The sequence below is a fragment of the Ostrinia furnacalis genome, unplaced genomic scaffold (assembly GCF_004193835.3).
Source record: "Ostrinia furnacalis isolate ACB-3 unplaced genomic scaffold, ASM419383v2 OfSCF2357, whole genome shotgun sequence".
Lineage (NCBI taxonomy): Eukaryota > Metazoa > Arthropoda > Insecta > Lepidoptera > Crambidae > Ostrinia > Ostrinia furnacalis.
In genome coordinates, this window is record NW_021132596.1 from 273,837 (window position 1) to 298,773 (window position 24,937).

At 37.5% G+C, this 24,937-nt stretch overlaps 2 protein-coding genes and 1 long non-coding RNA gene across 3 annotated transcripts in view; 1 reads left to right on the plus strand and 2 right to left on the minus strand.

Moving 5' to 3' along the window:
- The window catches only part of LOC114355161 (uncharacterized), a 104,575-nt gene that overhangs the window by 29,156 nt on the left and 50,482 nt on the right, over positions 1 to 24,937 (minus strand). Inside the window, exons 3-6 of the mRNA XM_028307857.1 lie at positions 10,229 to 10,412; positions 9,773 to 9,871; positions 9,364 to 9,443; positions 8,726 to 8,856 (exon numbers count right to left, since the gene is read on the minus strand). Of these exons, the coding sequence (XP_028163658.1) occupies positions 8,726 to 8,856; positions 9,364 to 9,443; positions 9,773 to 9,871; positions 10,229 to 10,412 (494 nt within the window). The remainder of the gene's footprint in view (positions 1 to 8,725; positions 8,857 to 9,363; positions 9,444 to 9,772; positions 9,872 to 10,228; positions 10,413 to 24,937) is intronic.
- Positions 5,154 to 8,503, minus strand: LOC114355181 (uncharacterized). The gene has a single exon (XM_028307885.1). It carries the CDS (start codon positions 7,622 to 7,624, stop codon positions 6,587 to 6,589), a length of 1,038 nt encoding a protein of 345 aa, XP_028163686.1. The 5' UTR covers positions 7,625 to 8,503; the 3' UTR covers positions 5,154 to 6,586.
- Positions 17,119 to 17,546, plus strand: LOC114355183 (uncharacterized). The gene is made up of 3 exons (XR_003656089.1): positions 17,119 to 17,173; positions 17,260 to 17,349; positions 17,462 to 17,546. It is a non-coding gene; the product is annotated as an uncharacterized LOC114355183 (long non-coding RNA).

Here is a 24,937-nt window from a genome sequence, read left to right on the forward strand (position 1 = left end):
ACCCAGTGTCTAAAATCCTGTCTATTACTGCAAGTAGTTTTAATATGCCACCATGCCGTAAGGTGGGTAAGTTTAATCGCCTTCATTTCGTTTGAAAATTCATATTTCATAGACCAAATGGGAACCACTATACTCCATTGTGCCGATTACACACGATTAACGATCATATCCGATTATGTAGAGCTGGCTTTAGCGAGTATTCGTGTAGGTGTAGGTACGTATTATGGAACCTGAAATCAGAATTATGAAAATCCTTCATCATCCGCCTCGGAAAGTTCTCACTTACAAGGATGGTGGATTAGTTAGGAACTCCGAACTCGGGCGGAATCATAAACACGGAAAACTTCTTGTGAGGGATGCGAATATACAATCGATTATGATTTTTTTAATCGAACAATATTTTACAAATAAATATCATCATCATCGTTTAGCCACCGGACGTCAACTGTAGGCCTCCTCAGTGCTTTCCTTCCAGATTGGCGGTTAGAAACAAAATTAATTCATATTCGGTAAGTAATAATTTTAGAAATGTACTTATTTATCTACATTTCTAATCTACATTTACAAATAATATGTGTACACGAAATTTAAAATACGTTTAGTAAGGTTAAGCAACAAGATTAACATTCTTAGAACACAAATTAATGTAAAAGTAAGTTGTATGCAAAATCGGTTCTACTGTTACGTCTACGTCTTTGTAAATAATGATATCGATTGTTTCTTAACTGATTTGTGAACAAAGTAATCGATTATTATGTCATTCGATTTGTATAGGTATTTAGTCGAATGTCACATCCCTAACTAGGAGCTCTGATTTAATTTGACAAACGAACATGCGAACTGCCTAATAAAACGCTGCATTAAAACAATTTCACAAGCTTGATTAATAATAATAATATTACGTTTATTTTCTTATCAAAAAAGATATTTATTTTGGTTCGAACACAAATAAGAAATTACAATTACACAGATGGATTAAAGGGAGTTATAGAACCAAAAATGGCCACCGCTCAGCATGTGTCATGCTCTGAGGCAGTAGAACCCAGAACATGACGATGTTATTTTGCAGAAGTCATTGTTGAAGAGAGCGGTAGCAACTTATATTACGGAATAAAAATATAAATGGTGCCTAAAGAGTGTGTGAGACTGATGCCTGAGCTAGGTACCTCGTTTCAGCCAAATGACGTCCACAGCTGGTCAAAGGCCTCCCCCAAGGCTTTCCATAATTAACGGTCCTGCGCTGCCAGCATCCAGGTTCCACCCGCGACCATTACCAGATCGTCGGTCCACCTAGTAGGACCCACCTGAGCTAGGTTACTCATTTCTAATTCTGACTCAAACCTTTAAGCAATCTCAAGCATTAATTCAAGCTTTTGATTATTGAATATTCAATACTTAACCAAGGCTGGAGCCTTAAAGATTCATGATACGGTTGAATACGGTATTCATAAATGATTCTAAAGCATCATTACAAAACTGAAGCTATCATTTCAGGTGATTACACTAATGATGATTGATTCAATTAAGCCTTCGGCGTCAACCCGCATAAACACACGGCCTCGAATGACTAATTAGCTTTCTAATTAACATAATTCAAATTTAGGCACAGTAGAACCACCAGTAGCAGTCGCTGAAGAAATTCCTTCATTCATTCGTTTCAACAAAATAACATCCACTGCCACCTCCCCCAAGGATATCCATAAAGACCGGCCCTACGCTGCCCGCATCCAAGTGCTCTCTGCGTCCTTCACCAAATCGTTGGTCCACCTAGTGGGAGGCCTCCTGCCCACACTATGTCTTCCGGCCCGTGATCGCCACTCGAGAAATTGTCTTCCCTAACAGTCAGAAGTTCTACGAGGAGACATAGTTTCTTAAAACCGTATGTAGACGAGTCTGACTAGTTTTCGTCCTAATTATTTCGAGTTCTTTTATTTTTCATTTCTACGATCGTAACATAGAACATTACAACTTTAATTATCTACATGCATTTTATTAACTACATTTTATTCTCTCAGTAAACCATTGGTCTTATCAGAAAAAGGAGTGGAGTTACTGTTTAGGCTTGCAGTTGGTACCTCAGTTAATATTGACGGTACGGTAATAACTTCATATTTAGCGTGTAGTCTGACGACAGCAGCCGGTTCGCATAATATTGCAGTAATACACAAATCCACACTTTGATAAGTAGTTAAGGCTTGGTATTTCTGCTAAAGTAGGTATTTCGCGCTGTCAAAATCTGCGCGCGCAATACTTCGCCGAAGACAGCGCGCCAAAGAGCTCTCGCGGCTACACAGTATAGAAATACGCAGTTGGTTAGGTTAGGTTGACTTCCTTCCGTTCAAGCGTCACACTCACAGCACTTTCTAATATAAATCATATCCAAGTGATACAAATTAAAACAACTTTCAAAATTTTTGGAAATATATTTTAGAATCGAATAAATATAGAATATAACTGCCAAAGTAAACACGGTTCAAAGAGGCGTGGCGTCACCCGACCTTCCGGAAGTTCCGCGCCGGCTAAAAGAATTTCAAGATTACGTCACCCGACTTATCGGTAGATCTTCGGGAGCTTGAGCGATTGGAAAAACATTTTATGATCAGCTATGTTACTCGTAGTAGCGATTATTTAGAGCTTGGATAATAAATTATAGTTGTTGAAATTCACAAAGCTTTGCATGTGGTTAATTACATTAATCAGTACACGCATCAATTTTTTTCAGTCTTTTTGTTTATTAATAAATAAAAATATCATACTAAAATTGCATAATGTCGTGGCAGCTTTTAATTAAGGCTACACTATAAACACGTATTGTTTTCTATGTTTTTTTCCTGTTAATTGTGTAAGTATGTCTTGTTAGCTGTCCTTAAATAAATAAATACATATTTGTTTGTATTGGTCTGGGTGTTTTCTTTCCATAATTTATGTATAACGTATGTACGGGGCTCTGTATCGAAAATCACTATGAGCAATAAGCATCACACACGGTTACCTGGAGTGCATTACCGCAGCAAAAAGCTTGCCATCTTAAATGAACGGTATAATAGTCATAGTCATAGTCATATTATGTTTATTGCATCATGTTGGTACATTTGGATCTTAAATATTAATACAGAGTCCCGAAACATGAATATCGAGGTTTCGTCAGTACAGTTGCGAACAAAGGTGTTTGTGTAGTGTAGTTGAGTTGAGAGGTCAGATTATTGAAATAATAAAACGAACATTTTATTTTATAAATACATTTTAAAAATAATTTACATTACAGATAACAATGAGAGGATGACATTGCAAGGTGGTGCCAGTCCAGTCTTAAATCCGTTGACATCTTCTGCATCTGCCATCTTTTTGGCTAGAAGATTCTTCTATCTTGCAGCTTAGACCTTTAGCTACAGACCTTAGACAGTATTTTTGAAACATTCTTACCCATGGTGGAGGAAGGGACGCTCTAGAGCAGTGGTTCTTAACCGGTGGTCCGCGGACCACTGGTGGTCCCTGGAGGCATTCCAAGCGGTCCACTATGTGCACTTGCACACCTTGGTCAAAACCACTTTTAACTGATTTTTGCAGTCAAACTGGTTTTGACCGATTATGAAGTGGTCCCTGACAAGACAAAAATTTGGNGTCAGAGTATCAGGAGTCGCGACTCCTGACACTCAAACTATCGTTGTACCGACACCACCCACAAACGGTTGCTTAGATTTACCCGACGACGACTATCCTGCCTTCTTAAAGGCTATAGAAAAAAGAGATAAGCATCTCAATACCCTTATCCAAGAACATAACGAGAGCATAACTAAATCTGATTGCAAAATCATTATCCTACCTACCTCTATAGATCTTGATGAATCTAATCCCTTTATACAGGATATTCTCGATAGAATACCCAACAGGTCTGAAATTATAGGAAAAGAGAGAACAGTCAACGCTGGTTGTTCGGTATCGTTTTCGGGTACATCGGGGTTATTATTAGATGGGCTTATTCCAGGTTGGGGTAATGGTGTGGAATCCTCGTTTGGATCGCGAGTATTTGGAGATGGTGGAACTATTTCAGGTAGGGGTAGGATCTCTTCATTCAGGTCGAGGAGGTCTGATAGATCTATTTCATCAGGGTCGAATGATGGAGGAGATACCAACAGGTCCATTAGGTCTTGATCCAGTTCTTGGGCAGGTTCTTCGCCATTGGAAGTAGAAGCAGGGGCATTTTCAGGTTGGACTGGGTTAACAGGGAATCGCGAAAGGGCGTCTGCATTGGTGTTAATCTTTCCTTTTTTGTATTTAATGTCGTATTCGAATTCCTCTAATTTTAGACGCCAACGGATAAGTCGCGATCCTGGATCTTTGCATTTAAATAACCATTCTAGTGGTTTGTGATCTGTGAGAACGGTAAAGTGGTAACCGTACAGGTAAGGTCTAAAGACCTTGGTACCGAAAATTACGGCAAGGCACTCTTTTTCGGTTACACTATAATTGCACTCCGCTTTATTGAGGGTGCGTGACGCGTAAGCAATAGGACGATCTTGTCCTACAGGACCTTGTGATAGTATTGCGGATATTGCGTAATTTGAAGCATCACACGTCAGAAGGAAGGGTCGTGTAAAATCTGGGTAGGCTAGAATAGGGGCAGAGACAAGTTTATTCTTCAAGGACTCAAAAGCTAGTTGTTGTTCATTCTGCCATTTAAATGTCGTGTCCTTTTTTAGGAGAGAAGTCAGGGGTTTGGCTAGTCTTGCAAAGTCAGGTATGAATCTTCTATAGTACGAGACAAGACCAAGGAAAGATTTTACATCTTTCGGAGATTGGGGTGTTGGGAATTCTGTCACTGCTTTGGTCTTGTCGGGATTAGGTTTAACGCCATTTTCGCTAATGATGTGGCCAAGATAAGCCACTTCCTTTCGGAGAAACTCGCACTTATCTGGTTGAAGTTTCAGATTGAAATTGCGGATTCTGTCAAAGACAATTTTGAGGTTATTAATTTGCGTAGGTAGATCTGGAGAGTAAACGACGATATCGTCTAAATAAACAAAGCATCGCGTGCCTTGGAGACCGGAAAGACAGTTATTCATCAATTTCTGGAAGGTGGATGGTGCGTTTTTCAATCCAAAAGGCATTCTGTTGAATTGGTAATGTCCTTGAGGGACAGAAAAGGCGGTTTTAGGGGCGTCCTCTGGGGAGATAAGGATTTGATGAAATCCGGAAGTGAGATCTAATGTGGTGAAATATTTACTGTTTCCCAGCTGGTCGAGGATTTCGGATATTTGAGGGATTGGGTAAGTTTCGCCGACTGTTATGTCGTTAAGCTTCCGGTAATCAATAACGATTCGCCATTTGCGTTGCCCTAGGGAGTCCATCTTTTTGGGCACTACCCAAATCGGTGAACTCCAAGGGGAAGATGAAGGTTCAATGATTCCCTGGTCAAGCATTTTACCAATCTGAGTCTCCACTTCCTTTTTGTGGTATTCTGGGAATCTGTACGACTTGGTATGAATGGGGATGTCGCTGTTTGTTTTGATTTGGTGACTGAGGGCAGACGTAAATGTAAGCTGGTCATCGGGCAGATGAAAGATATCAGAGTATTGTGAGCAGATGTCTATGAGAGCATCTCTCTCTTCTTGGTTCAGATGAGATGTTCTGAGTGAGTTAAGGACTTGTTCTGTTCGCTTGGATGTGGTTTGTATGCTTGTGTTAACTGGATATGCAGAGGTGTGTAATGGTTCCACATGAAGATTAAGGTTAGTTTTGACATTCGCGAAGGTCTCTGAAGTATTGGCAATAGTTAGATTGACACGGTTATTGTCTTTTATTTTAACAATACAATTGGATATCAGAATATCATCGGACAGATGTTGGTCTATGATAATACCCTCCTTGAGGTTGGTTTTCTGGATTGAACACTCTATGACTGCTTCTGTGCGAGGTGGAATAACATAAAAGGGCTCTGAAAAGTGTAATTTTATGTCGAATTTGCCTACTTTTAATATATCATGAGTATAATCGATTTTGCAACCAAAGGTGGTGAGAAAATCTGAACCTATGATGCCATCATAGGGCAAATTTATGTTTTTAACAACATGGAATTTGAATGACAAGGATTTATTATCTGTTACATTTAGTTTGAGTTGAAAATGACCTTCAGTCTGGGTTGGTTCATCGTGGGAATCTATACCCTTGAGTTTAATTGATTCTTTGACGAGTTTAAGATTCTTTCGTATACTGGAATCTTTTACTAAACATATAGCAGAACCGGAGTCGACCAACAAGGATAATGGGATGTCTGAGGCTTGTGAATCTAGTAGCACATGCGGTAACAATCTTTTAGTTGTGTCTATGTTTACTTCGTATACTTTACTGATTTCTGTGGATACGATAGGGATTTTAGGATTTTTGGAATTAACAGGATTTGTTGATGAAATGATTTGATCGTTAGTTTGGGGCTGGTTACCCGAGTGGTACCTGGATTTAGAGGATAGGGCGCTTGTTGGGGGCTGGTTACCCGTGTGGTCCCTGGATTTGGAAACGGTGTCATTCGATGCATATGGCTGGATTGGATTTGTGAGACTGGGTCTCGCGAGACACCGCCGCGAGCCCACTATTCGTTTAAAGGCTCAACCAAGGAGGTGGCTTCGTCATGGCCATCCTCCTCTTCAGGTTGTTCGAGAAAATTCACACGTGGGGATTGATGAGTGTTATGAGTGGGGTTCTGATGGACCTTGAAACGGTTATTATTATATTCGCGTTTCCTGCACACCGAGATGTCGTGACCAGGTATTTTGCAATAACGACAGACAACGTTGGAGGCCCCTTGTGATGAGGGGTTGGAAGGTCTTTGTGAGGAAAAAGATGAATTTTGATTTGGTTTGGAAGGCCCGGCCCTAAACCTGTTATTAGTATTATTATTGTTTGGCTTTTGATCCGATTGTGGACGCCTGTACAGCGTTTGTTGGATACGCTCTTCTGAAATAGCGTAATTGATGGCCTCATTTAGTGATTTAGGAGATTTGCATCTAATGATATTGGAGATTCGGGGATGAAGTCCCATTACAAAGTGGTGCAGGGCAAGGTCTTCCATAGCCGCGGTGCGGCCGGCTAATTCCTTGGCCTTGATGTTGGACAACGATATTTCGGTCAAAAGTTGTGAGAGGCAGGTCTCGGTGCGGAGGGCATACTGGCTAACAGTGTCCTGAGGACCTTGTTTGTTCTCTTGTAATTCCGTTAATAGATGGGAATAGTGTTTTCGTTCACTAAACTGAGTCTTTAAAAACTCTTTCAGTTGGTCCCAAGATGTGAATTCTTTTATTGAGCAGGCAATCTCTGCTTTACCATGCAGCTGACTTAGGATAAATTTAAACAGAATGGATTTTTGTGCGTCCGACGCGAGCCCGAAAGCATTGTCACAATTAACAAGGAATGAATTAAGAGTTTCTCTACTTCCGTCATAGGGTTTGATAAATTTGAAGAGTATGTTTAACTCTAGTTCGGACATTGTGATTGCGAGAGCTGCAGCTGTTTTTCTTGTCACGCGAGGGGAAACCAGTGGCGATTTCACGTCTGAACTACTTAAAGTAGGTTCCGTATCAGGAATCTCGATAGTAAGTTTTTCGTCTTCGGGTTTTGAGCCTTTACGCATAATTAATTTAAAACACGAACTCAAGAAATGCAGATGCAGCTGTTAAATATCGGGTGACATTTACAGTAAACAATTTATAATACGTCTAACAAAATAAATTTATCAATAAAAAGAACTGAACTCTGATTTAAACTTAGTCTAGACAATGACCAAAGACTTACAGTATGAAGACTGCGTGGGCGACCGATAAGAACACGACGGCGGCGACCGGGAACATTCCTGAGCGATAAGCGCACTGCGGCTCGAGGTCACGGGTCTTCGAATAACTTGAGTGATGGCTTGGATTTTTATTTGCAGGTTCAAGGACACGGCGAGCAGTCACGGCGGAGCACGACGGAAAAAGGTAAGTTTCACTAGGATTTTCTTTTTGCAGCTTGGAGCTTGGAGAACTTCGTAGAACAGGTAAAGGATTGCGGTTCACGGGTCACGATGCAGTTGGATTCTTCTTTGAGCACAAAACGATCTTCTGAAGGTTCTAGGTAGGACTTGTAGCACGGCACTTCGACGATATCACGGTAAGTTTTTTGTTACACTTGTCACGTTCACTGGCACAAGGTAAGTTTTCAAGGATAACGTTTTTATTTATTTCAGGATAGGAATCCGGAGCGAGTCCGTGGGGCGGTGCTTGGGCACTGGAGATTTCCGGATCCCACCGCTGCCACCAAAATGTTACGCGGGGAATTGAAATTAGCTTTTTAAAAAAAACTTCTTTTAATTAGAACTTGAATTCGGATTAATTATCTCGGAGCAACCGCCGACTATGGGATCTGAGCACGGACTGACTACTCGAAAGGCTGAGAGACATGGCTTTGGATCCCAAACTGCTGACATGGCGGGATGGGCGGCCAGGGTAGCAATAAGGGATGCAAATACCGGATATAACAGAGCGATAAGGATGGGTAGCTTGGGGTTATTGGACAAAATTCTACGTGCTCCCGGACCAGACTATAGGTGGACCAACGATCTGGTGAAGGTCGCGGGAAGAGCAAGGATGCGGGCAGTGCAGGACCGTTCATTCTGGAAAACCTTGAAGGAGGCCTTTGTCCAGCAGTGGACGTCATTTGGCTGAAACGAACGAATGATAATTAATTTATTACCTACCTTATATTATGTATTTCGGCTAAGACATTGAGTATGATCGTGCCAGTCTTAAGCATAGTGGCGACACCCGGCGTTTGTCGCCTATCAGCAAGCAGTAGTCGATCTAAATCGAACTGTTCTGGTTTTGCCACCTAAAACCAGTTTTAATATTATCTTATGTTAGATTTTAAACTTTCGCGTTCCATTTTAACTAAAATAATATAGTTCCAAAATACTGAACTGTCCTATGCATGACATTGACAGTGGGGCGCCACCGTCAATACCGGATCGCTGGTTCCGATTTTTGAAATGTTGGAAACCATATAGTTGAACGATGGTAGCGCCCCCCTGTCATTGAGTTTGGTGAGACAGTTCAGCGTGGGTCATCTATAAAACACGGGTCTTAACGCGACGTTTATTAATGAGTTACATTATGTACTCACGGCTTGACGTTGCTGCTGCAGCCATGGTCACAAGCAGACATACCTACATAATGTAACTCATAAATAAAAGTCGCGTTAAGACCCATGTCTTACTATTTTACATCTTATGTTGCTTCTTTTTAGTAAATGGCATTTATGGTATCATTAATTTATTCATAATGTCACATTAGGTACTAAAAAAAGGTACTTATGTTTTTATGAGGTAGGTATACTTACGACGACTATGAATCGCAGGGGCCAATGGTGGAAATTCCATCTTCGGTAATATTTATACTCGTTTAAGTTTGTCATTATACCTAAAAGAAAGAATATTTATAATCGAATTTATTTATTTATTTGCGAATCAACTCAGGCGCATGCACTCTACATTGTTTCCAGCGCATATACTCGTACAACTAAACAAAATTATAGAAGCATATTAAAGTCAAAGTTAAAATTTCTTTATTTGTTTAGACTAATAAATAGTTCTTACAAATCGTCATTTTGCTCTTAAGGAGCCTCTACATGTCTCATAATCTTTTTACCCTACCAGCGCTTCGAGACCAACATTTGGCAAGTGCTGAGAAGAAGCGCCGCAACACAATAAAACAAGAATATTGTAAGCTACACTATGCTTAATATTTACCATTCTCAGCTGACCATGATCCAGCTTTTATAATATTTAAATCACCACCTTGTATTTTACCGTAATTAAATAATTCGAAGATCTCAAAACTGTTAACACCTATGAAAATAACTGATTAAGAAAAATAATGCAGTAATCTTAAAAAACTTATAAAACTCATTTATTTTTGCATGTAGGCTTTTAAAAAGCACTTTTCACCATCCCAGTATTAACCCTGCCACTGCTTCGGGACAATAATTGGGCCAGTGCTGAGAAGAAGCAGCGCAAGAAACTCAAACCTGCGCTAAGCAAGTTGGTCTCGATTAAGAAAAAAAAGATAAAGATTTGGAGTTTTTTTCCGCAAACTGTCAGATTTAGAAAGGCATATCTCAAGGAAAGGCTATTAAAAGGCACTATAAGGACAAACTGAGAAATTCCATTCAATGTTTGTATGGAATTTGTCATTTGAAGTCTCACCTTGTATAGTCAGGGTTATATCAGTGTCCACACTGATATTAAGGTTCCCGATAATATCCAACATAGTTCTTACATTGCTGCTTGTCCAATTCTTAGCATAGTCATTATTTATTACTGTATAATTATCGTCAGTATTAATAATCAACCATTGGTGTCTTGAGTCTAATAACGCATTCTGTGATGCCTGAAAATAGTTGCAACATACAATACCTATTTATGTTAAATAGATAAAACAACAAAACGAAAGACTCTACTCCAATTAAAATTTTTCATTAGTTTGTAGGCCCTTTTCAGGACATCTAATACACCTTACCTTCGAGTTAACATTATAGCGACTGATGCTGAAAAGTCGCGCATGATTTGGATGGTGCCAGGGTCTGGACCAAGTGCTGCCCAGAATCAACCCATAGTGCATTTTGTACCTCAGGCCAATACTAATGTGTAAACCGAAGTGCACTGAAATCTATCCCTGGAGTTAAGAGAAAAAAAGAGTTTTGTTTTGAATTATTTACATACAAAATATCATCGATGTATACGTACTACGCATAAGATTTCGCGATTTTGGCATTAAATAACACTCGATATGTTGAACTTAACCATACTGCATCCGTACACTTTACTTTAATGCGACTTAGACATTATTTATAAGCAATCTAGAGCTGTTGCAGTAGTTTGGTTAGTTGACAGAAATCATTATTTCCAAAATGAAGTAAGAAGTTTTAGTTCTCTATCCTTGCGAAAAATCAATTTATTGGTGTATTACAATCGATTATTGAAGTTATTGTAAGCTAAAACTTCTTGCTTCATTTTGGAAATAATGATTTCTGTCAACTAACCAAACTACTGCAACAGCGCTAGATCGCTTATAAAGAATGTCTAAGTCGCACTAAAGTAAGGTGTACGGATGCAGTATGGTTTAGTTCAACATATCGAGTGTTATTTAATGCCAAAATCGCGAAATCTTATGCGTAGTACGTATACATCGATGATATTTGGTATGTAAATAATTCAAAACAAAACTCTTTTTTTCTCTTAACTCCAGGGATAGATTTCAGTGCGCTTCGGTTTACACATTAGTATTGGTCTGAGAAACAAAATGCACTATGGTTTCACTCTGGGCAGCACTTGGTCCAACTTCCATACATGGATTGGCACTGTCCTTTACCTTTTCACTTTTGGTAGCCTCTTATTTGTTGAAGAAAATACCTCTTACAAGATAATAAGTGCGTACTAAGAGGTAGAGTAGACTAGTAGTAGACGAATAGTCCCATTAAATGTCTATGTCATAGTCAAAGGTCGATATGCAGTCTCTTCGCGGAATGACTGGTCTATCCTAGGTTTGACCAAAGCCTTCGGGCCAGGCCCGAAGTGAATTCTTATTTCGGCCTTTGACTAAGTCAAACCTAGAAGTGCCTAAACTGTTCAGTCAAACGTCGAAACTAAAATAATCTGTTTCGGGCTTTGCCTAGTCAATCCTAGAAACGACTGGCAGTCTCGGTCAAAAGTAGACGCAGCGTTACAGAGGCCGGCAGCAATTATAGAAAACCGACTAAGTTCGAATCGGATTCACGTACGAAGGGTTCCGTACGACTCTTTTATTGTTATAATATAACAATAAAAGAGTCGATGGCGAATGGGGATGATTTTTAAAGTGCCTATTAAACTAAATATTTTGGAAAAGGCATGAGATACAGCCTGGTGACAGACAAACAGCGAAGCCATAGTAATAGGGTTCCGTTTTTACCCTTAATCCTTTAAGGTACATAACCCTGAAAATAATAATTGAGTATTTCTCAAAAAAAATGTACGTAACGAAACAGTAGTAACGAAATAGTAAGGCCATAAGGCTTGTTATACATTGGCGAAAAATTGTGAATGCTCTTCATTTATTCAATTCGAAATATTTGTAAGTATGCACCCAAATACGGGGTAATATTAAGGGGTTAGAAATAAAATAAGGGAGTAATCATTCATACTAAGGTACTTGATACAAATAAGGCCTACCTAACTTTAAATGCTTATATTTCAATAAATATTAACGCCAGTCAACAAAAACAAGGTTAATTAACTTGTTCAAACCACTNCGAATTTTATTTTCGTTTGACGAGGTGTTTTTGTAGCATTGATAAATGTTGAATGAAATTTGTTTGAATCATAAGTAATTTCTTAGGTGTTATAGCATATTGTCTTACACAAATGTCTTAGGTTTTGCTAAATTTTGCTAAATTTGAGAAAAGAACCACTAAATTTTAATGGTGAGTAAAGAAATTTATCAGTAAATTTCTTTAAGAAACAATGGGAAAAATATAAAAGAATCAAATGCTTTTGCCAAAAAGGGTAACCCTAGTGAGTTTACGAATTAACCAGGTTTCTCAGATTACATTTCGTTATCACTACGAAGGCAATATTTTAAGCAAATATTATTTTATTTACGCAATCCAATATTTCACTAAATTAAAACAAACAAGTCGGGGTCGGTGACATCTAATTAGAAAACTTCCCGTCGGCGCGTTTGTAAAAATTCCATCTCTGTTTGCAGGAAATTTTTAATTGGAAGTACCTACAATGCTTGTGAAATTCTGCATAGAGGTGTAGAGCAAAAACAATCGCGCTGTTTTACATTTGGTGAAAGATAATGGCGATTTTCTGCACATGGCGCATAGGAATAGATTGGTTTTGTACAAAACTTATTTATCCTTTATTATCCACACTGTTGTAAAATTAGATTGTAGTTTTATAAATGAAATTCACATAATATGTGCCACAAATGCTTCACAGTGGTCACAGCTGTATAGCACAATTACCTCCTCTGAAGTTAAGGACTAAATTGTTGGTCACAAACTTCTAACGTCAGGCTCTAAATGCAAATCCAAAGTTGAAGTTTCATATGTATACGAGTACAGACTGTGTATCTACCCGTTTGGTAGCAGATAATTTGGCTTGCAAAATGCTTAGTACTTCACACCAAGTAAAACAACAAGTAGCACGTATCCATAGTAAAATATTCAACTTAGCGAACTATACCCAAAAACTCGTTTTCGCTAATCCAAGCTCGCCAATATTAGTATGTAGCAGACAATTTGACTCGTAGTCCGTTCGCTGCTACGAGCTCTACCAGTGCTACGATAACGCTCGTAGCTGCTACGGTGCTACGGCAATCCACTCGGATTAGATTACCCGACGTCACATAGGTACCGCTCTGCTCGATGTACTGATTGCATTGCCACTGTTTTATACATAAGTTTAGGTTTCGAACGTGACCGAAAAGCTTTTTGTGTTCCATTATTTGGGATTTGATTTTTTTATACCAGTTTTTGTTCTAAAATTATATCTATCACAACTATATGACTTGATGTGCTGTCGTAATTAGTTAAGGAAAGATTAGAAACCTATTAGCTTAGGGATGATTATAATTCTCTGAACTACGGAACAAGGCTACATTTCACATCAGTTTTAACCATTCTTTTTCAATTATATTTTCATACAAACATCTTCATAATTGAAGTCAATACCAGAACCCTTACCAGAATCAAATAAGTTTCCACGCGAACTAAATCACAAGCATTCCTGAACTGACAAAAGCGGAGTCAACTTCAACTTTTTGTTAATAAGAATCCGCATTATTGCTCCATCTTGAACTTTCATATAAATCGTCTCTAGCTATAAATGTAAGTGCAACCCGGTCAAATTGGGGAGGTAACAAGTTGGAACGGGCGAGGCGGTAATGAACGGCATTCCACACATTCCAGGATGGAAGACATTGCAGGTAGCAGTTTATTGGATCTCCAGGAGTTGGGTTAGATTTTATTGAGTTTCAAATGTTTTTGCGATTTCGTTACAACGCCTTGTGAACTAACAAAGGGAGAATTTAAGTGCTTGCTACTAAAATTAAAGGTGAAAGGTTGCTTGTTATTGTGTTTTATTTGATTTTCGTAAGAAAATCATTTTCTGAAAGTAACACTTACACTGAATCTCTTTGTCGTAGGAAAATAACATTATGTGAGAAAATATACATATAAATAGCTTCTCTTTCATAATAAACATTTCTAAGAAATATACTCGAGTCAAACAATTCTTGGAAATAAGATAAAAAAGGTTTCGTCGAGAGGTGAAGTATATTTTTAACAGAAAAACATATCTGACTTCCGAACTAAATCAACCTCAATGTGTCTACGGCTCTATTCTCAAGGCACTCGTTATTCGGTTGGCAAAATGTCGAGCGATTAGATCGACGTCGAGAGAGTTGACGTCGGCGATTTGCGACCGATTCTATCAAAAAGTGGAGTGTTTTATTTTTACACTTCTCTTCCAGTGGATTGGAGTTTTCTATTGAAAAGTGCATATTGAATCGAAAAGATCAAAACTTTAATTAATATGAATTCTTGAAACACAATAGGCATTTTAATTTATTTTCCAGTGACAACTAAAAGTCCGAAAACTTCTTCTTGTAGTTTCGACAGCAAACCTACACAGTGTCAGCCCAAAACACCGCTACAAGAGTGGCGTTGTCAGTAGCCTTTATTAAATCTTCCTGCGTGTAGTTGTTTGGGAACGCAGGGCACGACATCATGTGTGACAACTACACGTATTGCAAGTAAATTGTATAATAGTAAATACTTGAAAACCTTGGACAGACTATAGATTTTTACCTTCTGAAAACACATTTCGTACCAGAGATGTTAGTAGGATTTTATTCTTAAAAGTTAATAATTAGTTTACTTGACATTAAACCTTAAGAGGTAAACTTTTATCACCTTAATAGACGTCAAGCCAAACTAATAGTAGATACAAAGATTTTCACCAACATTGTAAGCCGTGTTCCACATTCTTCACATGGCTGAGCGTTTATTACGTAGAAACTAAGTCGCGGTCATAGCTTAGATTTAGTCGCAAACACTTTTTATCTCCTTGTAATATTTTGCAACGAAAATGAATAGTTAAATGTCAGTAAGGCTTACACTGTTGTTACTGTTAAAAGGAACGTTGCATGAACATATCTGCCCCCCTAGACAAAACGCCAAATGTGACAGTTTTAATGTAGAAAGATGGTCGAAAAGCCTTTTTTTGTATGGAGTTTTAACAGATTCGATTTTAGATTCGATCAAAAAGTGCCACTTATCTAGACCCGCATTGTAAGCTTAAAAATTTATACATTTTCTTTAACAAAACTAAAAATTACTTAGTTACTCGTAGCTTGATAGGAATCAATTTTGTATCAAAAGCAAATGAAATAGGTATTTATTCCCATTTTGCTATAAAGCAATGAGCTATTAAAAACGCGCTTCAGAAATACACAGTAAGAGGCTTACTACTTCAACGTTTTGTAGAAAAAGAACGATCTAGTATCGTCTCTTTTTCAATAAATACTATCTATGCATGTTACTTTGAGAAAACTTCTCTTTAATAGTCTTAACATTCGCTCTCTCTCCATTCATTTTTAGGGTTCCGTAGCCAAATGGCAAAAAACGGAATCCTTATAGATTCGTCATGTCTGTCTGTCCGTCTGTCCGTCCGTATGTCACAGCCATTTTTTTCCGAAACTATAAGAGCTATACTGTTGAAACTTGGTAAGTAGATGTATTCTGTGAACCGCATTAAGATTTTGATGCAAAAATAAAAAAATAATATAAAATATTGGGGGCTCCCCATACTTAGAACTGAAACTCAAAATTTTTTTTTCGTCAAACACATAGGTACGAGTACATGTGGGTTATCTATGGATAGGTCTTCAAAAATGATATCGAGGTTTCTAAAATACTTTTTTTCTATTCTATTTTAATACGCTTCCAAAGTGGAAAAAAGTTGCCCCCCCCCCCCTCTAACTTCTCTAAAATTAGAAAATGAAAAATCTAAATAAAACATATGATGTACATTAATAAAAAACTACCAACAAAATTGTTTTGAACGAGATCTAGTGAGTAGTTTTTTTTAATACCTCGTAAATCGTAAACCGCTTATTACCGCGTTATCTTTCATACAAATAACTTAAATTAAAAAAATAAAAATTAATTTCATAAATCAATGGTACGGAACCCTTTGTGCGTGAGTCCGACACGCACTTCACCGGTTTTTTTTCTCACCATTTTGATCTTGTTGCAGTTTGTAAACCTACTACGAAAAACTTAAAATCAAATAATAAATTGTCATTGAAGAGACCTTTACTCCAAATATACTCGAAAGTCTGAGCTCCAAACAACGCACAGATGAGGGTACATTTTTTTTTTTTAAAGTACACTGTGCACTGCAATGCCGGTTTTATTATGAATGTGTCAGTCAGTATTCACTTTGGCCCTGTATAATTGATTCGTAAGTTTCGTAACCTAGTGTTTGCAACAGTGTAATATACTTAGGTACCTATCTAGGGGCACGGTCAAATCGAGCGCGTTTGTTATTGAGGATTCTTATTTATTTTATTGGTAATCACTGTAATTTGGATTTTATTAGCCTCTAATTAAAAAAAGGGTGAAAAAGGTGATTTCTTTTTTTTTCTTTTTTGTGAAAATGTTAAAATTTCTAAAAAACTGACTAATTTGTAAAAATAAAGACGTTCCTATATTTACAGAACTTGACTGTGTGCTCCGCAAAATGAAAATTTTGCGATTACTCCCGGCTGCGTACTATGTGCCCAGCCCACTGCCACTTCAGCTTGCTGATCCGTCGGGCTATGTCAGCGACTTTAGGCCGACGGCCGATGGGGCAGCAAGGTTCTGGAATGGAGGCCACGTACCGGAAAACGCAGCGTGGGACGTCCACCCACAAGGTGGACCGATGACCTGATAAAGGTAGCGGGAAGGCGCTGGATGCAGGCCGCTACCAACCGTGCGATGTGGAAGTCATTGGGGGAGGCCTATGTTCAGCAGTGGACGTCCTGTGGCTGAAATGATGATGATGATGACTCCCGGCTGTGCTGCTGCAAATGCTAGCTATTGCAATACCGTTTCTAATGTAAGTTTTTTGCAGTCATTATACTTTGTACCATTTATTCTTCCATAGAAACTCAACCCTCTGTTTATACATTTTGTTTGCCACAGACCCAGTTTCTTTGGCCGAGCCTTAGCGAGGGCGCCACTAACACACTGGGATTCTCATATTATCACTTCAATTTATCAACGCTTGCCAAGGTAAGGAGGTTTTTTTAAAGCCACCTATCTCATAATTACCTACTATTATTTGAATCTCAATCATTTAAAAAATCTGGGATAGCATACTGATTTACAATTTCTGTTGTTTTAGACTCTGGACTTCTCGACGACATTAGCGGCACCAGGTTTGGGGCCTATTTTGCCTCCAAATGTCGCCCATATTATTATTAGATGTACGTTTCAAAATAAAAGTGATTTTTCTCTTTTTACATAACAAGTGTAATTAATTGCATTGTTTTTCAACACTTGTGTGCAGGGCCGNATAACAGAACGCACAGCGTTGATTAGAGATCTGTGTTTGGTTTATGTGTCACCCTGTGCGTTCACGCGCACTGTGAGACCTCATAGTAATTTTTGTGAATACGGGCGTTAGGTGTAATCTAATTACAAGCAGTGTTTAGTTTACCTATTTATAAGATATTTTGTCTTAGCCTTAGGATTTGCTAAATTTTGGGCCCAATCTTTTGAGAAAAGAACCACTAAATTTTAATAAATAAATAAATATCCTTGGACATTTAACACCGCGCTGCTAGTCCCAAACTAAGCAAAGCTTGTACTATGGGTACTAGACAACGGATATAAACATACTTATATACTTTTTTTTAATAATGGTAAGCAAAGTAAAATCCTTATGAAACAATGGGAAAAATACAAAAGGTCCAAACGCTTTTGCCAAAACGGTACTCTAGTGAGTTTACGAATTAACTAGGATTCTCAGATTAAATTTCATAATCACTTCGAAGGCAATATTTTAAACAAATATTATTTTATTTACGCAATCCAATATTTCACTAAATTAAAACAAACAAGTCGGGGTCGGTGACATCTAATTAGAAAACTTCCCGTCGGCGCGTTTGTAAAAATTCCATCTCTGTTTGCAGGAAATTTTTAATTGGAAGTACCTACAATGCTTGTAGGATTTTGCATCGAGGTGTAGAGCAAAAACAATCGCGTTGTTTTACATTTGGTGAAAGATAATGCCAATTTTCTGCATATGGCGCATAGGAATGGATTGGTTTTGTACAAAACTTATTTATCCTTTATTATCCGCACTGTTGTAAAATTAGATTGTAGTTTTATAAATGAAATTCACATAATATGTGCCACAAATGCTTCACAGTGGTCACAGCTGTATAGCACAATTACCTCCTCTGAAGTTAAGGACTAAATTGTTGGTCACAAACTTCTAACGTCAGGCTCTAAATGCAAATCCAAAGTTGAAGTTTCATATGTATGTACAGACTTGGTATCTACCCGTTTTGGTAGCAGATAATTTAGCTTGCAAAATGCTTAGTACTTCACACCAAGTAAAACAACAAGTAGCACGTATCCATAGTAAAATATTCAACTTAGCGAGCTATACCCAAAAACTCGTTTTCGCTAATCCAAGCTCGCCAATATTAGCATGTAGCAGACAATTTGACTCGTAGTCCGTTCGCTGCTACGAGCTCTACCAGTGCTACGATAACGCTCGTAGCTGCTACGGTGCTACGGCAATCCACTCGGATTAGATTATCCGACGTCACACACCGCTCTGCTCGATGTACTGATTGCATTGCTACTGTTTTATACATAAGTTTAGGTTTCGAACGTGACCGAAAAGCTTTTTGTGTGTTCCATTATTTGAGATTTGGTTTTTTTTAATGATGCTAGTTTTAGTCGAGAACAAATCATACTGTTTTTTTTTGTTCTAAAATTGTATCTATCATAACTATATGACTTGATGTGCTGTCGTAATTAGTTAAGGAAAGATTAGAAACCTGTTAGCTTAGGGATGATTATAATGCTCTAAACTACCGAACAAGGCTACATTTCACATCAGTCTTAACCATACTATTTCAATTATATTTTCGTAAGGTTCCTTTTCGAAACACAAATTGTACCCCTTTCCAGAATCAAATAAATTTCCACGCGAACTAAATCACAAGCATTCCTGAACTGACAAAAGCGGAGTCAACTTCAACTTTTTGTTAATAAGAATCCGCATTATTGCTCCATCTTGAACTTTCATATAAATCGTCTCTAGCTATAAATGTAAGTGCAACCCGGTCAAATTGGGGAGGTAACAAGTTGGAACGGGCGAGGCGGTAATGAACGGCATTCCACACATTCCAGGATGGAAGACATTGCAGGTAGCAGTTTATTGGATCTCCAGGAGTTGGGTTACATTTTATTGAGTTTCAAATGTTTTTGCGATTTCGTTACAACGCCTTGTGAACTAACAAAGGGAGAATTTAAGTGCTTGCTACTAAAATTAAAGGTGAAAGGTTGCTTGTTATTGTGTTTTATTTGATTTTCGTAAGAAAATCATTTTCTGAAAGTAACACTTACACTGAATCTCTTTGTCGTAGGAAAATAACATTATGTGAGAAAATATACATATAAATAGCTTCTCTTTCATAATAAACATTTCTAAGAAATATACTCGAGTCAAACAATTCTTGGAAATAAGATAAAAAAGGTTTCGTCGAGAGGTGAAGTGTATTTTTAACAGAAAACATATCTGACTTCCGAACTAAATCAACCTCAATGTGTCTGCGGCTCTATTCTCAAGGCACTCGTTATTCGCTCGGCAAAAAGTCGAGCGATTAGATCGACGCCGAGAGAGTTGACGTCGGCGATTTGCGACCGATTCTATCAAAAAGTGGAGTGTTTTATTTTTACACTTCTCTTCCAGTGGATTGGAGTTTTCTATTGAAAAGTGCTGCATATTGAATCGAAAAGATTAAAACTTTAATTAATATGAATTCTTGTAACACTAGGCATTTTAATTTATTTTCCAGTGACAAGTAGAAGTCTTTTTCTTCTTGTAGTGTCGATAACGAACCCACAGTGCCAGCCCAAAACTCCGCTACAAGAGTGACGTTGTCAGTAGCTGTCATCAAATCTTCCTTTGAACAGTTGTTTGGGCACAGAGGGCAAGACATCATGTGTGACAACTACACGTATTGCAAGTAAATTGTATAATAGTAAATACTTGAAAACCTTGGACAGACTATAGATTTTTACCTTCTGAAAACACATTTTGTGCCAGAGATGTTAGGATTTTATTCTTAAAATTTAATAACTAGTTTACTTGACATTAAACCTGAAGACGTAAACTTGTATCACCTTAATACACGTCAAGCCAAACTAATAGTAGATTACAAAGATTTTCTCTTACATTGTAAGCCGTGTTCCACTTTCTTCACACGGCTGAGCGTTTACTACTACTACTACGTAGAAACTAAGTCGCGGTCATAGCTTAGATTTAGTCGCAAACACGTTTTATCTTCGCAAACACGATTTTCGATTAGAAAAAAACGTGCCACTTATCTAGACCCGCATTGTAATTTTCTTTAACAAAACTAAAAATTACTTACTCGTAGCTTGATAGGAAACAATTTTGTATCAAAAGCAAATGAAATAGGTATTTATTCCCATTTCGCTATAAAGCAATGAGCTATTAAAAACGCGCTTCAGAAATACACAGTAAGAGGCTTACTACTTCAACGTTTTGTAGAAATAGAACGATCTAGTATCGTCTATTTTTCAATAAATAGGTATCTTGCATGTTACTTTGAGAAAACTTCTCTTTAATAGTCTTAACATTCGCTCTCTCTCCATTTATTTTTCAAATTAGCTATGCCCGCGACTTCGTACGTGTGAAAATAGTTTGAATAATATTTCCCGTTTTTCTTTACTGCTTCACCCCTATTAACTTTAGGTTGATGTTAAATAGCCCAAAGCCTTTCTCGATAAATAGGCTATCTAACAAGAAAATATTTTTTCGAGTTCAAGCAAACAAACAAACTCTTCAGCTTTATAATATTAGTAAGTATAGATACACGATGAATGGTTGGCGCTGAACGAAATAATATTATTTCAAAGTGAGAATATAATTCAGAACTTGCTCCACAAGCAAATAAACTTCGACGGAACTCGCTTCTACGATAACATTCTATTATTACGACTTTACAATGAAATTATATGGGAGTTGTTTTGTTGTATCTGCGGGGATCTGTCATGTATAGTTAAGTTTGGTATCATGTTTGGATTATAATATTCTAAAATTGACAATTCAATAACACCTCAAAAAAAAATTGTTTAAAAACTATGTACTAAAATAAGAGTAAGTAGGTATCTTAAAGTGCCAATAAGTTTCGTAATTTTGTAATATTTTTTTGATGTCGCTAAAAGTTTTAATTTTTGTTATTTAAACATGCCCAAATTTAGTTACTAACTTCATCATAGGCAGGTTTTTATTGTGTCCTCACCTCATAAGAATTATTTAACACATTATGAAAAAAAAACTAAACTTCATCAAAACAGATTTTGTTTAAAGAAATTCTATTCTCAGAAGCTCCATTGTTATCTTTAGACAAAAGACAAGAAATAACAATAGAAATTATAATATTCAAACTTGTTATCTGCAAGTTTGCAAATGCAGTCCTTTGTACAGCTACAATAATGTCTAACTATCTCTACAGACAATAATTAGTTTAATTTAGACCATTCACTTCCTCCCTGGACATATTAGTAGTCCGTTGCTTTAGAAAACCTGGGTGCTATTAATTCACAATGCAATGTAGCTGTATGCTTTAACATTAAAAACTTGATTAGTATCTATTTGCAAATAATTATACCTATAGTATGTCTTACTTTAACTTTGACAAACGTCAAAAGTCTGTCAAACTCCATACAAATAGCACCAGTTATTGTTCTTGTTGCGGTTAAAATAAGATGGTGCAACCCAGCCTAAGTTCACTTTATTTCTTTTAATATCTACCTACTTAGATTTTATTTTTCTGTTCCAATGTAGTTCAGGTTCACAATTTGGTACATTGCTTCTGAAAAATATAATATAGCCCGGGTGAAGCTCGCTTCCACCTTCGGCCTGATCATCACTTACCATCAGGTGAGATACAGGCCAAGAGCTTCCTCGTTGTGGATAAAAAAAAATCTTGAACGTAAATTACGTATTATTAAACGTTTATAGAAAATTCAATAAAACATCTGTGTGGACTTCAACTAACAACCCAATACAATAAGTAATGAACCGGTATTTAAAGTAAAATTATGAGCCATTCAAGAACATTGGAAGATGTGCATCTTGCACAAAAATATTTTCTTCCATAACATTTTCTGTCTATCTTCACTGTCTTCTAAAGTGCTTACCTTCTTATTTGCGGAGTGGAAACTGAGAAATTATGAAAAACAAAAGACGCTGAGCGTTGCGAGGAACAACCACGATTTCGCGTCTAAAAACGCATTTAATCACAGTTTAATCTAGTAGATTGCGGAGCTGCTAGAAGGGCTTGTTCCACTTACGTACCTTGGATATCAAAAGAGATTATTCTTCGAAAGACACGAACTTTATCCTTCTTCGTCTAAAGTAGAAAGAAGAAGCAAATATTTTTTTGTTTTATATTTATTTATTTTCACCAACTATCTTTACAGGTCAATAGATAAACAAGTTTTCCGACTTATTAATTTCAAAGTTTCTTATAGTCTGTAGGTGCATTGTTGTTCTGTCACGCCTAGTTATTACGGCAGAATTACATCCGCCAAAAGTAACACGAGACTGGGATTTTTTCGGACACGAACCCGCGCAAAAGACAAGCAATTTATACGTATTTATTTCATGAAATTTCAGTAATAAAAACAAAGGGATAAATCACGGTACCAAGTGGAAGCGACTTCTCGGCTGCACTGCGCTCCCAAGGGCGCGGGTCGCTGCTCAGGTGAGTCTATCAGCGGAATATATTTGTTTTAGAACCGCTACGTATACATGGTTAGGGGGTTGCGCAAATATCGCGTCTTAGACTGTGTGGTAAAAACTCTTTAAACATGTTTGAGATGTAGGTAGGTATGTTTATTTTTATGGTTTCTATCTTCTCAGAGCAATATGAAGAACCTACGCTGCATTTTGCGGTTTCAAATGCAGCATTGCAGCATGTTTCTAACAATCTTAATTTAAAATTTGAAAACAAATCTAAACAAAAATATGAATCTTCATATTATCTCGATGCGCATTATAAACCTTAAAGTTAGTGGCTGAGTTGTTGCTACCTTGAACTATATTATTCGTTCGTTTCAGCCGAAAGACGTCCACTGCTGGACAAAGGCAGGCCTCCCACTAGGTGGACCGACGATCTGGTGAAGGTCGCGGGAGGTGCCTGGATGCGAGCGGCGCAGGACCGGTCTTTGTGGAAATCCTTGGATACATAAAAATTGATTTGGGTTAAAATATCTTCTACGTATTGCTGTTGCTTCAAATCAAATAATAGGAGTATAGTAGCGAATGAAAAGCCCAGACTGCACAAGCCCCGTTCCAAACTAAGTTACCGTAGGTTCAAATACAAAGCGTCACTCTAGAGCTCTCACTCCACGAAGTTCGGAATCTGCATACAAACTGGGAGTGCATTTTGCGTGCCCAAGGTCCACTTTCACAGGTTGAATCGCCATGGAAGCATCATAAACCTAGGCCTATAGATCTCAATTCAAGTATCAACTAGGATACGCGCCGTGATAAGCTTTTATCACGCTATTGTTATCGATTTTACGCGATATTACCATACATTTGTCGTCTAAAATCATCGATCAGATTTTATCACGTCTCGCATCCTAGCCCGGTGGCCTTCTTTATAAAAGTACTAGCTTTCCGCCCGCGGCTTCTCCCGCGTAAAATTTTGTCTGACACAGAAAAACTTTACCGCGCGCGTCCCTGTTTCAAAAACCGGAATAAAAACTATTCTATGTCCTTTCCCGGGACTCAAACTATCTCGATGCTAAATTTAATCAAAATCGGTTTTGTGATTTAGGCGTGAAAGCAAGACAGACAGACAGAGTTGCTTTCACGTTTATAATATTAAAAAAGTATAGATGATATTACTAAAGGCATGACAGATTCTATTTCATAATGGTAATAATAAGTAGCCCCAGTAACGTACTTTATAAAGATTAGCGAGGCCATCACGAAATTAATCTGTCATGGATCTTTTGTCAAGCGAACCTTTGATTATGAATATTTTAAATGTCCAGAGATAATTTAACCTCGCAGTCCTATCACAACACGGCTACTATCTAAAGTAACAGTGGTACCAGGGAGCAAGAGTCGTTCAGTGATCATAAACTAGTTATATTTGTCTTTGTTTAAATCTAGTTGAACAAAAAATCAATAAAATATGTTAAAGAATATCGTCGTCGTCGTCGTTTCAGCCGAANAGAAAAATTCATATCAATGAATGTATGAAACATGAACATAGAGATGATTTAATTTGTTGCCAAATATTTTTTTTTCTTTCTTTCTTTCATTCTTTCTAATTATTAAAACATACCAAGCATCCATTTAAGATTCATTCTCACAAGAGAAAATTTAAAACAGAGTCCAAATATTTATTAAAAATGTAAAGTTCTAATTTAATGTCATGTTCCATACAAGATTTTTCTCATAAAAATCTAACCCTATCATGCTTTCAGTTTACTGGCCTTGGTAACGTCGTCTCTCAAATCCCACTATATTTTGATGAAAGCGTGCCCCTTGTTCTTGCGAATAAGCCCCCATAATTATCTATAAATATATCCC

Coding starts and splice junctions, on each gene's coding strand:
- LOC114355181 (XM_028307885.1), bottom strand. CDS start 7,624: ATGCGTAAAGGCTCAAAACCCGAAGACGAAAAACTTACTATCGAGATT.